At 55.5% G+C, this 18,862-nt stretch overlaps 1 protein-coding gene across 2 annotated transcripts in view; it reads right to left on the reverse strand.

Moving 5' to 3' along the window:
- Positions 1 to 16,571, reverse strand: part of Crmp1 (collapsin response mediator protein 1) — a 66,957-nt gene extending 50,386 nt beyond the window's left edge. Inside the window, exon 1 of one of the 2 annotated variants that reach the window (XM_046423543.1) lies at positions 16,170 to 16,571. In XM_046423543.1, the coding sequence (XP_046279499.1) occupies positions 16,170 to 16,550 (381 nt within the window). In that variant the 5' untranslated portion in view covers positions 16,551 to 16,571. Of the gene's footprint in view, positions 1 to 11,751; positions 11,973 to 16,169 lie in introns of those variants that run through there. The other variant, XM_058572420.1, reaches the window with a different exon arrangement.
- Between the last annotated feature and the right edge of the window lie 2,291 nt (positions 16,572 to 18,862).

The following is an 18,862-nucleotide window of genomic DNA, read 5'->3' on the forward strand; positions in this document are numbered from 1 at the left end:
GTCACACTTAATTACGGGCTTCCCAGGCTCAGCCTGAAAGGGGTGTTTGACTCACTGCACGCCAGTGATCTGCCCAGCCTGCTCTGCACTCCTGAGTCAGGCAGTGGAGTTGGGTCCAAACCCTCCCCTGTTGCACTACCCCCAAATACTGCACGCTGGGACCACAGGGGTCCAAACTCCAGCATCTCTCCAGTGCCAGTACACTTCTGAAAAATCCATAATAAGGCAAGAACTGACCTGACATCCTCACTTTCTTTCTTCGAATCAGTCATTCCTTTGCCTTTTAATAGCATTTTCATAGACACGTCCTGTAGAACTCAAAGGCGTTTTGGTAGGTACTACCCCTGAAAGGGGTCTCCAACGCAGCGAGTTTAGAATATTCTATTCTGGACACAAGGAGGAACCACCCTCCCACAGCTTCGCCCAGGGCCAGTGCTCTGCCCATGTGCAGGGAAAACTGGGAGCAGAACTGAGCACACAGCTTTTCCAAGCCCAGATCCTTCCATATTGTGGGAAATCTGTGGAATAACTCCCGGAGAAAGCACCCAATGGGTGGAGATGAAGAGAAAAGGCCTCAGAGCCACAAGTCAAGGAAGAGAGTGTGAAATGGTGTGTCCTGCTTCCTGGAGAAAGGGGATTCCAGAGCAGTCACTCCACGCCCAACAACCTGCCCTGAATCCCTAACAGGGAGCCAGTCATGATTTGTGCGTCTGCAAGGAAGACACTCACCAAGCACACCTTCTCTGTGGCTGCCTGCCCTGAACGGACTGTGTGGGGCACTGATCTGACCTCGATAGAAATGCAGTTCCAGACAGGTGTGGCCTCCAATGTCACGCTCCTGATGCAGTTTTCCTAACTCCCTGCCCGTGTGTAGGCCACCAAGCCACACTGCATCACATTTCTAGACATTTTCATGCTCTGGAATTTATGACACCCCACAAGCAGATGGAATGTAACTACACTCCAAGGTCAGACCCAGGGGCCTCCCGTTCTAAGGAATGTGTAAAATCTCAGGCTGCACACCAAACAGAGGGAATGTCACTACACACATATACCAAGATATTATAGATACATGATTTATATGTAAATATTTTTATTTTAAACATAAAATTCACACATTTGAAAATAAAAAAGGACTCATGCCCTCTGACCCGGAATCTAGTGCTGTCCATTTGTCCCCAGGAAAATAGCCCTAAACGAGTCCAGGATTTATATGCAAAGATCAGATCCAGACTCAGTTACAATGGTGTAACCACATCACTACCCCTCAGCTGGTCAATATTTTACAGAAGTTTCAAGGACAAAGACAATAAGATGTTATGTGAAAAACCAAACTGCAAAACTCTCCACTGGCAGAATTCAAGGGGAGTGGGTCTTTCTGGCAGGAACTGACACCTCCCCAGCAGGCCCTGGGGCCCCCACTGCGGTGTCCCTGGCAGGTCAACGTACACGCATCCCAACACTCCCCGCCCTGCATGAGCTGGGCACTGCATGAGGGGCCTGGAGACCCCTGTGACTTCACCTTACGTCTCCATCAACAGGCCAGGGACCCTCCTCAGAATGTCGCAGATCTTTGCTGAGCAGCTGGAGGAGGTGGCAGACAGGGGCCAGGGAAGAGAGAGGAGGAGATGGGACACTTGAAAAGAGAGGGAGTGAGAAGGAGGGTGAAAAAGGGTAATGAAGAGGTTAGAAAGGAAGGAGAGGATGGGGGGAAGGCAGGCAGACAGACCATACATCTCTCCTGAAATCCTGACCCGCTGCCTGGGCATGGACACATGCCAGGTACAACGCCTGCATGGCACAGGTGGTGCTGGAAGGACACCTTGCGAGGGTCACCTAAGCCCTGGCAATGGCCAGCAGTGGAGTCTCCTGCCAGTGTCTTGTGAGTTGGAGGACGGCCCAGCAAGGCGCAGGCTCATCTCCAGACCTGCCCTATCTCCCAGCAGCCCAATGGGGGAAGAGCAGCTGTGGGCAGGTGTCGTCGGTCACTTCACTACACGAACTGTTCTATCCAGCTCCGCTTAGGGACATCTGCCTCCAGGCCTCAGGCCTTCCTAACCAATCGACCAACAGCAAAACACACCACAGTCGGCCCCTGCTGGGGGCAGGGAGGTCTGGATCACAGGGAAGCCTCTGCATCGCTGTCCAGGCCAGCAAAGCTCTCAAGTGCCCTGGGCTCTGCTCTCCCTCCCACATGGTGGGAATGGAACCTGTCCCCTGCACACAGACCCAAAAGGCGGCCCTCAGGAGACACACAAAATCCATTAAGGTCTGGGGGTCCTCAGAGGAAAATAAGACATGCTGTTCTCCAAACCAACACTTATCCAAAAATCACTGGTTTAGCAACTTTGGCTATCTGGAAATAGCAGAGAACCAAGGCTGTCATTACAGATTTGGAGGAAGACAGTGACCGTGTCATCAAGGAGGGGACATTGACCTGAGTTCTGAAATATGGGCAGAAATTCATTAAGCTGGAAAAAAAACAGAGAAATGGAGAACACTCCCGCAAAATGAATAATATACATAGTGTCCCCAGAGTCCAGGTGAGGTGCCCTGGGTGAGGAACAGGTGGGCCATGTGCTGTCCGTGGTGCTGAAACGCACTGGCCACAGCACAGGGAGGGAGGCTGATGTCTCTCCTGCTCACCCAGCCTTGGAGCTCCTCACCGCTCCCCTGTCAGCTGGTAAGTCTGAACTCTTTACGTCTCCATGAAACCCAGGTAATAACACTTAGACGTTTCACAGTGGAGGTGCAGGCCCCAATGTCACCCTTCCAATCCCTAATGCTTCTCTCCCACCCCAGGAAGGAAAGGGAGGGCACGCCCCATGTCCTCTCCCTACAATGCCCCCTAATGCTGACATGGAGCCTAGGACCAATGCACAGGTGTCCACACCAGGTCTCAGAGGTCCCCCATTGGGGGACGCTGGCCCAGCCATCCTTGGGAAGGGGGGCAAGCGTGAGTATCTGCTAGTCAGATTCTGCCTCATGCCACTGCCGCCTCCTGGGTTGCTTTCCTGGAGAGAGTGGCAAACACCACAGGCTGGCAGGAATCAGTTGGTTGGTCCCCTTGGATTGCCACGTTTGCTGCAAGCTCAGACCCGTTTCCATGACAACAGCAGTCATGACACCAGGACCTCCGGTCCTGTCCTGCCTGCAGAGGTCTGGGAAATACTCCCTGCGGATGGAGTGTCTGTCTCCGGGCCCCAGGAGTGGGCTGGAGAGGGATGCTAACTACACTGATAGCTGGTATCTAGGCCTCCACCCATGTCTGTGTTTCTGTGCCTCTGCTTCTTACCTCTTACCAAAAATCTGGACAGAAAAGCTCCACTTTTAAAAAGTCATGCTCCTCGAGCCTGGGCAGGCGCCAGTCCTGCAGCACAGGGTCCGCATGCTCCACTCGCAAGTCACACAGGAGTTATAGACAAGGAAACTTAGAGAACTCGAGTGAAATTTCTCAAGGTAAGACCCAAGAGAGGGTGAGCCAGAATTTGAACCTAGCCCTACCCGGCACCTATACAGTGACCACCCACTGGCCTCTGTGCAATGAATGCTCTCGTGACTAGGCCTAGATGACCTGTCTGAGCCTTAGCTCTGCCCCTCTGAGATGGAGTAAGAAACACCACTACCCACCACGCACAGACCTGGCACAACACCCGCCCTGGACTGTGGTGAATGTGGTCAGAGCAGGTAAGGGAGATAAAAGGCTCTGAAGGCCTCAAACGACTCTCGAGGGTAAGATACTCAACAGAGACCCCGTCACCCAGTTGACACTGGCCGTGCCCCCGGCCAGCCAGACCCCTTCACCCTTGGTACCTCACTGAGCACTCAGTTAACCGAGATGCAACTGGCTATGGCTCAGGACGCGGGTGGGAGGCCAGACAGTGGGGTTCTGAGTGGCCTCAGGCCTCCCAATCCTACAAGGTGGGCAAGTTCACCGCTCTGCCCCACTTTCCTATGTAATGCAGAGGGTTATCTTGGAAATTAGATGAATTAACACATGAATAGCACCTAGAAGGCCGCCTGATTTTTTAACATCCTTGCAACATGGGGAGACGGATCTCATTCAAACACTCGGCCTCACCTTCACTTCCCTGTCACCTCTCACGCCATGTCTGAACCACTCTTTGCCATAACAGAACAGCTGAGACTGGGTGACAAATAAACAACTGAAGTGGTTTTGGCTCGTGGCTGTGGAGGCTGGGAAGTCCAGAGCACGGAGCTGGGTCCTCACAAGGACCTGGCAGAAGGCAGAGGGCAAGAGAGCAAGAGGGACCAAGTCACTTTTATAGAAAGCCCACTCTGTGGTGACCAGCCCAGCCCATGAGGGCCACATTAGTGCCACTGTGAGGGTCACCCATGACCTTCTGGCCCAAGGACCGTGGGGACACATCTGTCCCACAGCACACCTGCAGCCCTGGTCTTGTGTCCACCCTGGAAACATTCCCACAACCACCTGTTCCTGCTGCTCCTGCCCCAGGCCCCCTCACCACAGGTCTCCCTGCTGAAGGCCAGAGGGCCTTTGTGAAACACATCCAGCCAGCCTCAGCCCCGCCAGCTCGGCCCCCAGCCTCCTCCTGGCCTTGCTACCTGTCCTCAGCCTTGGCCCACCCTTCTCGTCCATTCACGATACCCCCAGCCTCCCTAAATGCACCTGCCCAGTCCTGAGCTTGTACCCACGCCTTCCTGCAGCCTGGTCACCTGCTCCGCCCATTGACTTCCACCTCCCCATCATGTAAAGTGTCCTGACTCCAGGACCAGGGGTCACTCCGTGGAGTCTCCTCCGGTTAGCACTGGTCATGAGGCTCCAAGTTCCAGCTCACGTTGACACATACCTCCCAGGAGGCTGTGGGGTCCTTGTCCTGATGCCAGGATGAGAGCTGGTCTCACAGAGCTCTGAGCTGCCTGACCTCAGTGGGCTCCAGTTTCCTCATCTGTTAATGCAACTAGTCAAAGTGACCCACAGGATCACTTAGGATCATAGGTAAAAGTGCTCCCTACACTGAACATGGGGCTGTGAAATTCAACATTCTGTGCCACTTGCTCTAAGTTCAGGCATTTGAGGAAGCAGAAAAAAAAATGTCTCCTCATTAAAGTTTCATTTTGAAAGTTTGATTCTGAATACCTTCTGGGGACTTGAGGAACAGCACTGTGGAGGAGAGAAGCTGAGGGCAGGTGGAGGGCACTCCACGTGCAGGGTGACCAAGAACAGAGCTGCCCAAGGGCAAGCAAGGCAGGCTGTCTGGTGAAGTGGTGATCTCCCTGTCCCCGGAGGAATGCAAGGAGAGGGCACGTGGAATCCCTGCATGAGCAGGGGGTGGGGAGAAGCAATGGACAGTCCTTCCTGCCTCCTCAAATTCACAAACAGAATATTTACACAATTTAAAAGGTTCCCTTCCAATTTGAGGTTACAGAAAGGAGATGTGTGCTGAGATGTGATGAGGGATTAAGCCCTAAGGGTCTACGAATATGATGTCATAAAGAGCATGTGGCAGCATAGCCTGGGGACAGGCACAGACTTTCCTCAAATGGTACGCTGCTCTGCATCAGATCACTGAGTCTTCTCATGGAATTGACCCCAGCGTGTGGCACCAAGTCATCGGTGGTGGCCAGGGCCTGGGGAGGAGAGGGAGACACGGCAATCCAGCTCCTGGGGAAAGCTGTGGCTGTGAAGCTTCCTTTTCAGTGTGAGAGAATCAGCCAGCTCCGCCCCTCCCCACTGCCAAAGCACCCCTACAGGAGCCCCTCTCTCTTATTTCTTCAAGATCCAAAAGCCCTTCCTGCAACCTCTTCCCCTGGACGGCGACTATGAAATGCTAAGTCCACAGACAGGGCGCTGTTAAGGAAGGCCAGCGCAGGCACGCCTAAAACCCCAGGAGGCCAAAGGCACTGGCTTCATCCGCCCATTCACACTGCCCGGCGATGAGTCGATGAGTCGCCCTGAGCAGGAGTGCCCCAGAGAAAGCTGAGGACAGACCCCCGCCAGTCCAAGTATTCACGGTCAAGCAGAGCTGACAGACACAGAGACAAGCCAAGGACATGGAAGCAGGAAGCCACAGTCCCCAGCCCCAGGAGGAGCAGGCTCCACGGAGGATGGGCACAGCTGATATCAAGGCAGAGGCCCAGGGAGGGCAGTGTGGTCAGGGAGAAAGATGCCCGGAGCACAGCCAAGGAAGGAGAGAGGAGCTGCGACCCACATGTCCACTGCCCCCCCCCCCATCAGGGGCTGTTTCCTGAACCATCTTCTCTATGAAGCATCCCTGCTCCCACCCCGTGCCACACCACCAATACCCACCAACTCAGAGTTGTCTTTTCCCAGAACAAAACCAACACTGGGCCATTACATCTCTCCAGCACAAGGGTCCTTAGCCTTCAGTGTTTGGGGGACACTGCCAACTGGTATAAAATTTTGCAACATCATCGAAGGGATTAAAGACCACTCAGCACCAACCCTGCCAGGCCACTCACGCCCCAGCAGTCACGCCCCGGCATTCCTGGGTCTCTGGGACCTCCATAGCTCCTGGTGGCATGGGCTGGCTCTTCAGCACCACGGTGCTGTCCGCGCCTGCTGCCCTCCTCTTACAGGCTGGAAGGCGCAGTCTGGGAAGGTTCCCTTCTCTGGTGGGAGCTTCCTGTTACTCCCAGCAAATTAGACTGGATGTAGCTCCTCTCTGCTTGTGAGAGACGCTGCCAAAACAACATGTGGCTGGAGCAACACAAACTTCCACGATGACCACAACTGGCAGCACATCTGCAGAGGACTTTCTCACTGTGCTCACAGCCACAGGCTGAGAAGCACAGGCTGGTGGGCCACCCTGCAGCCTCCTGTCCCTACAGCGCCTCATCTACTAGGGTCTCTAATCTCCACCTCTGGCTTTGCCCTTCACCCCATTCCAATCTGTATTCCTAGCTTCCCGCCCAGTTCAGTTTGGTGCTTCCCAATCTCTACTCAAGCTGAGGACCAATGCTGGGCCTTTTCTCCTTTGCACCCCCAACCCCCAAGCACCAACTTCACCCGGTGTCTGGACATTCCAGAACATTCACATCTCATCTTCTTATCTCTCCAGAAAAAAAATGTCTTCTCCCTATTGACTCAGGGCTTGATCGCATGACTTGCTCTGACCAGTGGACTATAGCAGACAGCAGTCAGGCCACACCGGAGCAGAAGTTCCTAAAGGCATTCCAGGTGCTGCCAGTCTCTCGGGCTCTGCTGCTCCTTCAGCCCAGGTCTCAGACTCACTGTCCACCTGCAGCCAGGGGCAAAGTTACAGCCAACCCACAGCCCACATGTAGCATGAGCAAGAAATAAACATATGTCATTGATATCTTGAAACTGTGTGCTATGAAACAAAGCTGACACCGCAGTAATAACCATGACAGCTAACCCACATGGCAATTCCTATGTTCAGGCACTGTTCCAACCATCTTATATACACTGTCATTTAATTTTCAGGGGGAAAAAAATCTATGAGTTATTATTATTATTTTACAAACAAAATTTGTTTAGAAAAAAATTGATACAGAGAATAGGTGAATTTCCCGAATTACACAGCTAGTAAGTGGAGCAACCAGGATGCAGACTCAGTCCGTCTTCAGAATCCACACTCTTACCTACTGCCCTTGTCACGCCATCCTCCCAGCTCAAGAACTTGCAATGGCTCCCTGTCACCCACAGAAGACCATCAAAATGCCCTGTAACTTAGAAGTAAATTATCCAATCTAACTCTTTCACTGTAAAGAAAAGGAATCCAAGGCCCAGGAAGACTCGCCCCAGACCAAATAACTCACTGGAGTCTGAGTCACACTTAGAACCAGGTATTATGTCCACTAAGTGAATTCTGCCAGACTCCCAAAGCCCTGCAGAATCGCTTTCAAGCTCAACTTCTGATTCAGCTGTATGAAGCTCCTCACTCTCTTCTCATAACGTTTACCCCCAGCCCAGGCCTTCTCCATGTGGCTCTCCCTGCCCATCCTGCTACCCCCTACTCCCCAGCAACCAGCACCTGGCCCACTCCAACCTCTGGGCCCAGAGAAGCCACCCCATTGCTTTGCCAGTGCTGGGTCCTCTCTGCTCTGAATTCCTCTTGACACCTGGGCTCTGTTTGGGTTTGCCCTTTGGCCATTCTTAGCTTGTTTCCTGTGGGTGAACGTTATCACCTAGATAGCAGGTTTCCTAATGCACCTTGCACAATTTAAAGAACACAGCAGATATGTGGTTAATACCTGCTCTAGCCAAAACTCCAAATTTTCATTTTTCAGAGAGGGAGCCTGAGGGTGGAAAGAGAAACTCTGACCTGTAGGTATTTACTGTGCGCCAAGCTCACTCATGTGCCATATTCCAAGTATCCCCTGGATTAAGGCTTGACCAAGTTCATTACAAGAAGCACATGTTTATGATTAAGGTGGCACAGTTGTGAAATGGGAGACATCACAACTCTGAGTCACTTTTATGTCCCCTCTGAGATGCTTTTAAATAATCTAATGTAAACAAATGATTTTTCCCTTAATATGGCCATTTTTCTCTTCTCCATCATCAACTCAACACAACTGAGAGCATTTGCTTAATTACTGTCAGGTTCATTCTCTGCTCTTTCCAGACCCTCAGTCCTGTATTCGACTTCTGTCTGATTTCACAACAGGCATGGCAAATCAAGCAATTGCAGGCATCTCAAACCCTTTGTGTAAAAAGCCAGGGATGACTGCACACCTACAGGACAGGGTGGTACCCTCAGGGCACAGCATGCCCCACAGGGATGTTTGCAGATTTGCACTTTAGAATAACTAACTCAGCTGAGTCAGCTCTACTGGATGGTCTTTCTTCCTGTCCATCTTCACTGTTTGATTGGATGTCAAACTTACATACACATTGATGTACCAAAGATATAAACTCTAGTTTATAAATACACACACACCAGTTTCACCGGGAGTGAAAGGAAGAGGCAAAGCATGGGTGTGATTTTCTCAGGGAGCCAAGCAGCTCACCTGCTCTTGCTACTTGAATGTGAACTTAAATGTCACAATCCAGTGCAAGAACTTGATATGCTGCAAATGTCTGTGCACCTCAGTTTACTCCTGGGGAAGCAAGGACGATGCGCCTGGCTGCCTGCCTCACAGCACTGTTCTCAGAACAAGGTGATGGTGAAATTCATGCTGAAAGCTGGACTACAGCAAGAGCTCACAGGGTGGGCACCCACGAGGCCTGACTGTTAACAACAGAAACCATAATCCCCATGGTGGAAACCTGGACTCCCCCCACCCCACGATGGAGCAGGCCTCCCCCTTTGGTGCTTCTGTCGGGAGCCCAGAGCTTCTACAGGCCAGGAAGCTATGTGCCTTTGTTTGCTGAGAGCCACACCCAGGATGTTCTTCTTGCTTAATGCTCAGTGGGCACAGAAACAGCTTCAGCTAAGTTAATCCCCGGCTGTGCCATTTATTTTAAAAAATAAAAGCCACAAATGAAATAGAGCTTCATCCATATTTCAAGCAGTCCATTGGTCCTTGGGGGCAGGAGCCAAGCGCCTGTGCCTTCCCCTCCTCCTCTTCCTTTCCCCTCCTCCTCCTCTACCAGGGGACTCCCAGCTGCATCTGGGAGAGCAAGTGCAAAGCCATCTCCCTCCCACTTGCCCTGGAGCCCAGCAAGTGCCAAGCACAGACCAGATGCTTGCCATTATTACTCACTCATCAAATGACTGCATAGAACAGGCTGGGGTGCAGCACTTGGAAAGCCATAACAGCCTCTAAGGAAAGGTCCTGGTCCCTGTCACCACATGTGCATTATCAACCAAGACCCTCAGGCAGTTGAAGGATCCTGAAGAAACCCCATCCAAGTCTACCCTCTCAGGTTTGTTATTTTCTCCTTAAAACCACAAATCTCTCTGGCTAGGGAGGGCTATCCGGATGAACGTAAAACTAAAATTTTCAGCATCTCTCCTCCCCATGTTTATGGGAACCACGTCCTGAGGCTGCTGGAACCAAACCTGAGGTTTTCCTTTACCCACATGTTGACTGTTTGCTTTGCATGAAGAACCAAAGCAGCAGGGAGCCAGGCAGCAAATCCAAAGCCCTGGAGGGCCAGGTGGACCCAGAGCACCTAAACACTCTGCTGCCTCCCCCCACCCGCAGCCCTTGGTGCTCTTGGGTCTTGTTGGAGGAGGTACCCACTGTGGATATCAGAACATTGATGTGCAGAGAGGGGCCAGAGCAAAAGGCACACCCAGAGCCATCTGTTGCAAAAGGCTGGGCAGTTCATCTCAGCAGAGCCCACAGCAGGGGGCCCAGCACAGCTAGCCCAACTGTACAGATCCCCAGCCCAGGGCAGCATTTCCACACTCCTGCCTCAAAGACCATCTGGTAAACTTCCACCTGGGGCAGAGGGACCCAAGGTTCTTGCTCATGGGCCCCTCCACCACCTGCCTATCCTCCTAGGATCAGGGGCAGACTTCCCACAGCAGGCATCGCCTCAGAGGGACATTCTTGTGCTTTCTTTGTGCTGCCTGGCCTGGGCCACACACTCCTTCCCCGCACTCAGCCAACTAGTGTTTACAGATTGGCCCTAGGCCTCTGGGTCCCTAAGGCAGAGCATAGAGATGGATAAGTGTCCCAATCCCCTTTGACCAGGCAAGAATCTGAGCTGAGCCCACCAGGGATTTCCCAACTCAGGGCTCAGCCCAGTCAAGCAGATGCCGGGCAGTGCAGGGGAGGCCAAGGGTCCAGCTCCTCCCACCCTGTCCCCCTCCAAGGGCCGCTGCTGGGATTCAATAAAACAGGGCTAGTCTACACTGGCAGCTGTGTAGGGAGTGACAGCCTCCTCCTGACCCAGAATTCTGCATAAATGAGCAGGCTTGGTCCCAGATCCTCAGCCCTCAGGAGTCACCTGGGGGATTCCACTAGGCCTAGAACCCCGCCTCTCAGCACCTGGCTGCTCGGCCTGCCACCCAAGGTCCACAGTGCTGGTGGTGCCCATCACTCTGCAATGGCCTCCTCAACTCTGAGGCCAGGCAAGGAGTGGGGTGGAGGCTCCAGCTCCTGACCGCTGAGCCCTTGGCTCCCCATGGAGACAAAGCAAAAAGACCAGGGCTCCTTTGTTTCCGGCCACACCCAGGGACACAGTCTGCCGGCTCGGCCCACACTACCGTTCCCACCCTCCAGCAACCCAGCCTCGGTGCGTTAACCCTTCCCTGGCCGCGGCCACCCGTGTCCCGCGAGAGGTTATTTTTAGCGGCGGGGAGGGTGGGCGCGGGCTTCCATCATGGCGCTGTCTCGCGGCCCGGACTTCCACCCCATCATTACGGGGAGGGGAGTGGGAAGCGGCGATGGCGTTTTATCTTCCTCCTGGCGGCTGTGCGGTGCCAGGGCCGAAAGGTGCAGGGGCTGCGCGCGCCAGGCTCAGCGCACCTCCCACCCTGCGGAGCCGAGGGAGGGGGCTCGGACCCTGCGCCCCTCCCTCTTTTGTTCAGCTCCGCATCCCCCCGTCACGCCATCCTCTGGCACATCCCGTAGGGGGAGGGGGCTGCACGCCCGCGGGGAGAGGGACCCGAGGCTCCAGCCCCGCCCCGCCATGTGGGGCTCCCCCCTTATTGTCCCCAGAGGCTGGGGGGAGGGGGCTGCCTGGCCCAGGCCGGCCCCGCCCCACCCGTGGCGACGCAGGAAGCCTCGGGGGCGCCTCAGCCATACCCCCGTGGATCTGGACCTGGCGGCGACCATCCCCAAGCCACAAAGAACCTCAGCAGGGCGGGGCGGGGCGGGGGCGCTTACCGTGATGTGCGGAATGCTCTTCTTGCCCTGGTAAGACATGGCCCCTCCGGCGCCCTCGGCCTGGCCGCTGGACCTCCCGGCTATCTGACGCTCTGTCGGGCTCTTTCTCGGCCCCGCTACCCGCGGGCGCAGTGACAAAGGCCCGGGAGGGATGGAGAGAGGGACGGAGGCTCGGCGCCCGCGGATGCCCAAGCGCGGCTGTCCGGCTGCTCGGCCCGCCGCCGCCGCCGCCGCTCCCGCTGCCAACACCGCCCGGCTCGGCGAGGAGGGCGGGAGGAGGAGGAGAGGCAGGGCGGGAGGAGGGGGCTGCAGACAGACAGCTCCTCCCGGCGGCGGGAGCCGAGCCCGATTCGCCCCTCTCGGCTCGAACCAGGAAGCGCTTCCCTTCCGATCCCCCTACTCCGCCCCCGCCCCCACCCGCCCAGCCCCGCCGACCCCCGCCCCGCACGCACGCCCTCGGCTGCGCCCCAGCCTCGCTCTCGAGAATGGGAGGGTCTGGTTTTCAAGGTTCTTTTTAAGGCAAGAAACGGTCCTCCATGCACAGGCAGAGCCCGCGGGCAGCGCCACAGGTGTGTGGCCCTGCATCTAGGGGTCTTGCCTGATCCTGTGTACAGGGAGGAAGCCGTGGGATAGGTGCCAGGACCCTCCCAAGCTCCAAGGAGCGTTCCTGGCCGCCAGGATCGCGCCCAATGACCGCCCCCCTCCGGCCACTCCTTTCCGCAGCCTCTGTGAGTCCACCCTGCGCCACAGGCTAAATGGACCTAGCCCTTTTCCATCTTCAACTACAAGGCTCTACTAAAGCTATACCCTGTATATCCCCACCCTAGACAAAAGGCTACTCGTTTTCCCACCCCTTTCCAATGCATTCTGCCTAAAAGAACCTACCCTCACCATTCCCATCACTAAATCAGCTTTCCCTGAAGGCCCCTAAGGCCACCCAGATGTAGCCACAGAAGAGAGACAAGGCCACAATTCATGGCTGACCTGCTGAAGGACAACAGCAACAGCTCTCTCAATACATAGAAGCCTGGTTTGGGGGCCACGGGGTCACCCCCAGACAGTGAGTGCTTGAAAGGTTAGGCCATTGCACTAAGTTTTCCATAGCTCCTGGGGACAGGTTGGGGACAGGAGGAGAAATAGGATGCTCCTGCCTCTCAGTTGAGTGTTCAGCAGCCCAGGGGCCCGGGATCCAGATGTTGCTCAGGGGGAGGTGGGCAGGAAGCTAGGACATAACTTGATGAACATCATAATAAAGGAGAAAAGATGGAGGAGGAAACAAAAGGGAGACTCAGCAAGCCCTTCCTGCATTGGAAGGTTTGTGCCCCACACCACCAGGCAGGACAAAGCACCAACCTTCCTGCCACTTCTGCTAATTTTCTGCCTGCAAAACCCAAACAGGCCCTGGAAGACACATCTTCTCTACTTTCCAGTTGCCACCCAGGGAGAGGTAGGCTAGGTTTGGTAAAGACTCTCAGTTTGGGGGCTTTTGCTGGGGCCTGGAGTCTTGATCTCCACACCATGGAGGTCAATTCCCTAGTCCAGTTCCTGGGTCCACAGCAGGAGATCAGAGATTGGGCCTTAAAATGGGGGTGGGGCCCTAGGTTCACAGAGGAGAACAGAAGTATTCCAAGAACACAGCCCAAGATTTTCCCATTTCATAAATGGGAATTGAGGCTTAAGGGATAAAGCTAGCAAAGGTCTCTAAGGTCAAGGGCATTAAAACATGGTGTAGTCAAAATTGAACCCAGGCTGTTAACTGGAGTTTTATCATTGTTGAGTTTGAGGAACTGTAGTTTTACTTTCTTATGCTACATTCAGAGTATTAGATGCACTGAGTATCTATCTATCATATCTGGGTAAGTATTTCTTGTAGGAAGAAGCAAGTGAAAAAACTGGGTTTTAGTAACATTACAGAATACAAAATTATAAATAGGGTGAAATTCAACTCTACTAGGAAGGAATTCTACAGGAGGATATGAATCTCTAAATCTTAAATAATTCTTAAATAATCTCATGTGCGATGGTAAAATTGAGGCTCCAGGGATACTCAGATGTGCCCCAGGTCCAGGTGCAACGCATTCGCTGCAGAGCTGGGTCTGAAAGCCAGGCTTCTGCACACCAGGTCTAGGTGTCCCTGCGCTGCTGCCGCAGCCTGGGTCTGAGCTAGGTTCTAAGTTCTCGCTAATGACCCGAAACTGCGGGTGGGGGCCGCCTCCCTTCCTCAGATTCCAGTGTTTCCTTCCTCAGCGCTAAGTCCTAGGTTCTGGCACCGGACATTCGGTAGGGTCATTCTGGAGATCAGAGTAGGAAAGCCGCGGAGATGGGGACAGGACCACGTGCGAATTAGGGGGCGGAGCCCCTGCTCCAGGCTGGCCAAACAGATGCTGCTCCTAAGCAGACTTCGCGGGTACCAAGCGCCGCAGCCACTCAGCCTCTAGCAGAGGAAAAAGTTGCGCCTGCGCCACGGAAACCCCACCTCCCTCCCAGGAAAGCGCCGGTGGGCGGGGGAGGGGTCCCAGCACCGGCTGCAAAGCGCAGAAGCAACGAGGCCCGCCCCGGAACCCCGGCCTTCAGTAACCCAAGCCCGGCGGTCGCCGTTTCCGCAGGAATTAAAATGCGCCCCCGAGGGAGACAGGACTCCCTCCACTACTCAGACCCGACCCTCTAGTGCTTTTAGAGCCCTTCTGTCCGGTTCCCAAAAACTAGGAGAAAGGGCAAAGGGGACTGGAGCGGAGGGGGGGAGAAACTGGGAGAAGTGAGGAGACCTGAGTCCCCAGTCGCCAGGGCGCGGCGGCCCCGCGGCCTGGGCAGAACCCAGGCTTACTGGTGTGGCGCCTGCGGACAGCTCCCGGCAGAGCACAAAGCGCCCTCGCCTCCCCGGAGGGAGCTGAGAGAGGCGGCCACCCGCCTCTCCCAGAAGGAGGCGCCCAGGTTAAAGAGGGCCAAGTTCTCCGGCTAGTTCCCTCGCGCTGGCCCCGGCTTCCCTGTCTCCGGGTGGAGTGGAGAGCCTGCATCCCAAGCAAGGTCGGCCCGCAGGGCAAGATAAAGACGGGTGGGGAGGAGGAGACGGGACTCTCGACGTCTCCCTCCCTCACCCCACCCCCCACACTCTCTCGCTTAGACCTTCGCCGCGGAGGCCCCGGATTCAGGACCGCGGAGAGCTCTCAAGCTAATGAATGGGCGGTCCCACAGGGATGTGGACCAGAGCGACACCAGCCACAGGCCGGCCCCGCTCTAATTACTCCAGGAAGCCCCCCCAGATTGCCGTCCGGATCACTCTCTGCCTCTGAGTTCCCTTTATGCCTCTCATAGCGCTGGAAGGGGCAGGGTTAGTTAAAATAATAATAAAACTCCACAAACACTTCACATATACACATTCACTATCTGTGGCATTGATTGATCTAATTCTCACGATAAACCTGTCACTCAAGCCAGCCTGGGAACTTCTGGAGGGTGGGGCCGGTTGCTGAGCTGGGAACCCAGCAGATTCAGGCACTGAGTTCTGTCTGGACCAAGCCGACAGCTGGGGGATCTTTCTTCTGATTTCCAGGCGCTGGATCTAAGCCTCATCCGTCCACCCATCCCAAGGGCTGTGCGGTCCACACACCCATCTTCCCCCAGTTCCCTGGCAGCTTCCCACTTAGGGGAGAAGACCACAGTGCCCAAGCCCTGGCCTTCCTCCTCCCCGGTGCCCCCACCCCATTTTCAGAGGGACAATAACCTCCAAGCCAGGGAGGACACTGACTCCAGTTCAAAAGCCAGCTCTGTCCCCCTAACCTGCCCTGTGAGGGGGACACAGCAGCCTTGTGCCGCGGGACTCCCTGGTATCCCTTGAAGGCAGCGGCTGCTGCGGGAAGGATTTTCCAGTTCTAACTACCCGACGATCTTAGACCTTAACTAAACCCTCACCCAAGAAACCAGGAGGGAAGCACTCGCGAAGGCCCTTTCCCGTTGAGGCCATGTGGCCAGAGCGATTCGCGTAACCTCCCCGGGTGCAGGGGCACAGTAAGTGTTCCGCAATTACTGAGTGAGCAAATATATGGATGGAAGAACACGGAAGGGCGCTTTCCTCCTCTGCACAGAACACGGAGGAAGAGCTCTGGGTTAACTCATCCCAGAGGTTCCTTTGCGACTCAAGTGTCCATGCGGCTGCTTTACCTAACTTACTTCTCCTCTCAGAACGTCGCCTTTCCTTTCAGCAGAAGAGGAGCCTGGACGGCCCTCGGAGGTCCCTTAGGAGTCTCACGGACTATGCTGGCCAACCCGGGACGAGTCGCACAACCTCTCTGAACCTCCTGTATGATGAGGTGGGGGAGGGGCCGTTCCGTAGCTTTTCCAAGCCTGGTGGCAGCGGCCCCAGCCCAGGGTCCCCGAGGGCCCCGCCCCCCACGTCCGGTCCACGCGCTCCCCGAGGGTACCTGGCTATTGTCCCGGCCGAGTGGCAGGTCGCGGGGCGCAGGGCAACGAATGCTCAAGGCTGGCGGTCGCTCGTCGCGCTCGCCTGGTGAGCTGACGGCCGAGCCCGAGGGCTCGCTCACGTCGCTGGCCGTGTCCTCGCTGCCGCCTGGCCCCGGCAGGCCGACCGCGTCGGGCCGGCCAGCACTGCGCGGCGTGCGAGCCGAGCCGCGGCGGCCCACGCTGTACGCGTCGAAGTCGATGGTCTTGTTCTCGTAGGCGCCCTCCACGGCCGCGAACATGCCGCCGTACTTCTGGCGCGGGGTCTGCGCCGCGCTGCCCGGCCGCGCCAGGTACACGGGCAGGTCATCCTCCGTGTTCCACGCGCGCCGCCGGTCCGCCATACCCGTCCAAGGCTGGCCGCCCGCCGCCCGCGGCCCGAGCCTCCTGCGTGCGCCTCGCTCCGCGCCTCGGTGCGGGCCCGCGGCTGCCCAGGCGCGACTGCAGCCCGGGGAGGGCGGGGCGCGCGGGGCGGGGCGCGCGGCGGGGCGGGGCCGGGGCGGGCCGGGGCGGGGTCTCCAGGCGGCTGCAGGCAGCTCAACCACCAGCTACAAAGGACCGGGGGGCGGGGACCGCGGCTGGGGCGTGCCAGGATGGTGACGTGCAGGAGCCGCAGCACAGAGGGCGGGCGGCCGAACCGCAGTGCCCTCGACGCACCCCCACTCCCCGCCCCCAGGCGGAGCGCAGGGCGCGAGCGGAAGGAGGGGTGTAGAGCATGCACACACACACACACACACACACACACACACACACACTCTAGAGGCACACATAGGTTCTTACCCGCACACCAGACAATTACACCACATTACCACAAACACGTGAGAGATGTACAACATGCTGGTACACACAAGTCAATTTTACGCACGCTCCGTCCCAGACACCCAGGCTCGTTCCCGCACACCGTAGACAATTTTGCACACATATACACATATATGATTGGACACAATCCAAGCATTCTCTCTCTCTCTCTCTCTCTCTCTCTCTCTCTCTCTCACACACACACACACACACACACACACACATCCACATTCTCTCTCTCTCTCTCTCTCTCTCTCTCTCACACACACACACACACACATCCAGAAATAATTCTTATTGTCAAATAACCCTATGTATCCGCCGCATAGTACTGAAATTAATTGCCCAGCCCAGGAGACACACGTTGGACACACCATTCATCCACTCAGCACTACTGTACTGATTGCCTGATAACACCTGGCACTGACATGGGCTCTGGGGACAGGGCCAACAAAAGCCCCTGCCCACTGGGAGCTGACCTTCTAAGGAGGATGTACCCTGCAGTGGTAAGGGCAGAGGATGGTACCACGGGGCAAGAGGGACAGGCCAGTAGCTCACTCCTGCAGACAGCAGGACAAAGACCTTCTCACACCTAAGCCAATGACTCATGCTGGGACAGGATGCACACTCCAGTGACATAGTATGACAAAGAGATTTTCCACCAGTACCAAAGGCCAAGGCGACTCCACACGTGGCTCAGACTCCCGGCAGAACGCCCACACACATCCACACCAGAAATAAGTCGGAAGCTTAAATAGAAACACTCTAGAGAGGAACACACAAAGAAATAGATCACCACACACATGCACCTGCTGTCACCCAAGCAGTCAAACACCCCCATCCAGGAGCACCTCCCGCCGTTTTATGGTACAGTCACCCTTGCTGTGCCTGGAACTTGCAGCCTGAGGTCCCTGGGTTCCTCTAACTTGGGCCATGGAGGGAATGGGGATGTGGGGTGTACTCTGCTGGGTGTCCCCTGGCCTTTCTCGGGGGCCAGGCCATGTGTGCTTCCTCTAGGCAGGTTCCCTCATGTCTGCATGATTTTCAAGCCAGGGATCATGAGTAGTCCCAGCAGAGACCCAGCTGCACTTCCTGAATGGAGAATCGACAGCTGCCCACCCCTTCACAGCAAGTCCAGACATGCAGAGTTGAAGACAGAGTGGGGACTGCCGTGATGACAGCATCCCCTCCAGAGTCCTTGCTTCCTTCTGTGCTGGGAGCTGTCCTTTCAGCACCAAGCCAGAGGGGTTCACGGGTTGTTTCTGTGACTGTTGAGACCTATGGCGACTTTGGGTCCATAGCCTCAGTTGACACCCCCCGCATTTACAGTTTCAACCCCAGAACAAGCCGATCTGGGCTGCAAGTGATACCTTTCACTGCCCATGTGTCAGGAGAGATGCAGGGAGAAGCAGATGCTGAGCCAGGCCTGGACGCCAGACTCATCCACTATGTGAGTATTTAGCAAATGTTTTTTTTTTTTTCTTTTTAAACTTTTTTATTATTTATTTATGTATTTATTGGAGGTATTTAGGATCAAACTCAGGGCCTTGTGCATGCTAGGCAAGTGCTCTGCTGCTGAACTACAACCCCATCCCTACAAGTCTCTTTCTGTATTTGAGAGAGACTAATACTGGGAACACAGGTGAGTATCTAGAAAGCCCCTGCCTTCAAGAGGTGCATAATCCGTGGTTGAGTGCCAAGCACAAACAAGAACAGTGGTCCGCTGATCCACCATCTTATCCCCCACTCACCCACGTCCTGGATCCTCCCTCCTCTTGTCCTGATGCCCTGTTCAGATCTGTGCGGCAGATACTCTCCTCAAGGTCAAAGGACTCCACGCTGTATTGCAGGTGTTACC

This window comes from Marmota monax, unplaced genomic scaffold, assembly GCF_021218885.2.
Source record: "Marmota monax isolate L192 unplaced genomic scaffold, Marmota_monax_Labrador192_F-V1.1 WCK01_AAM20220418_F8-fsc00009, whole genome shotgun sequence".
Taxonomy (NCBI): Eukaryota; Metazoa; Chordata; class Mammalia; order Rodentia; family Sciuridae; genus Marmota; species Marmota monax.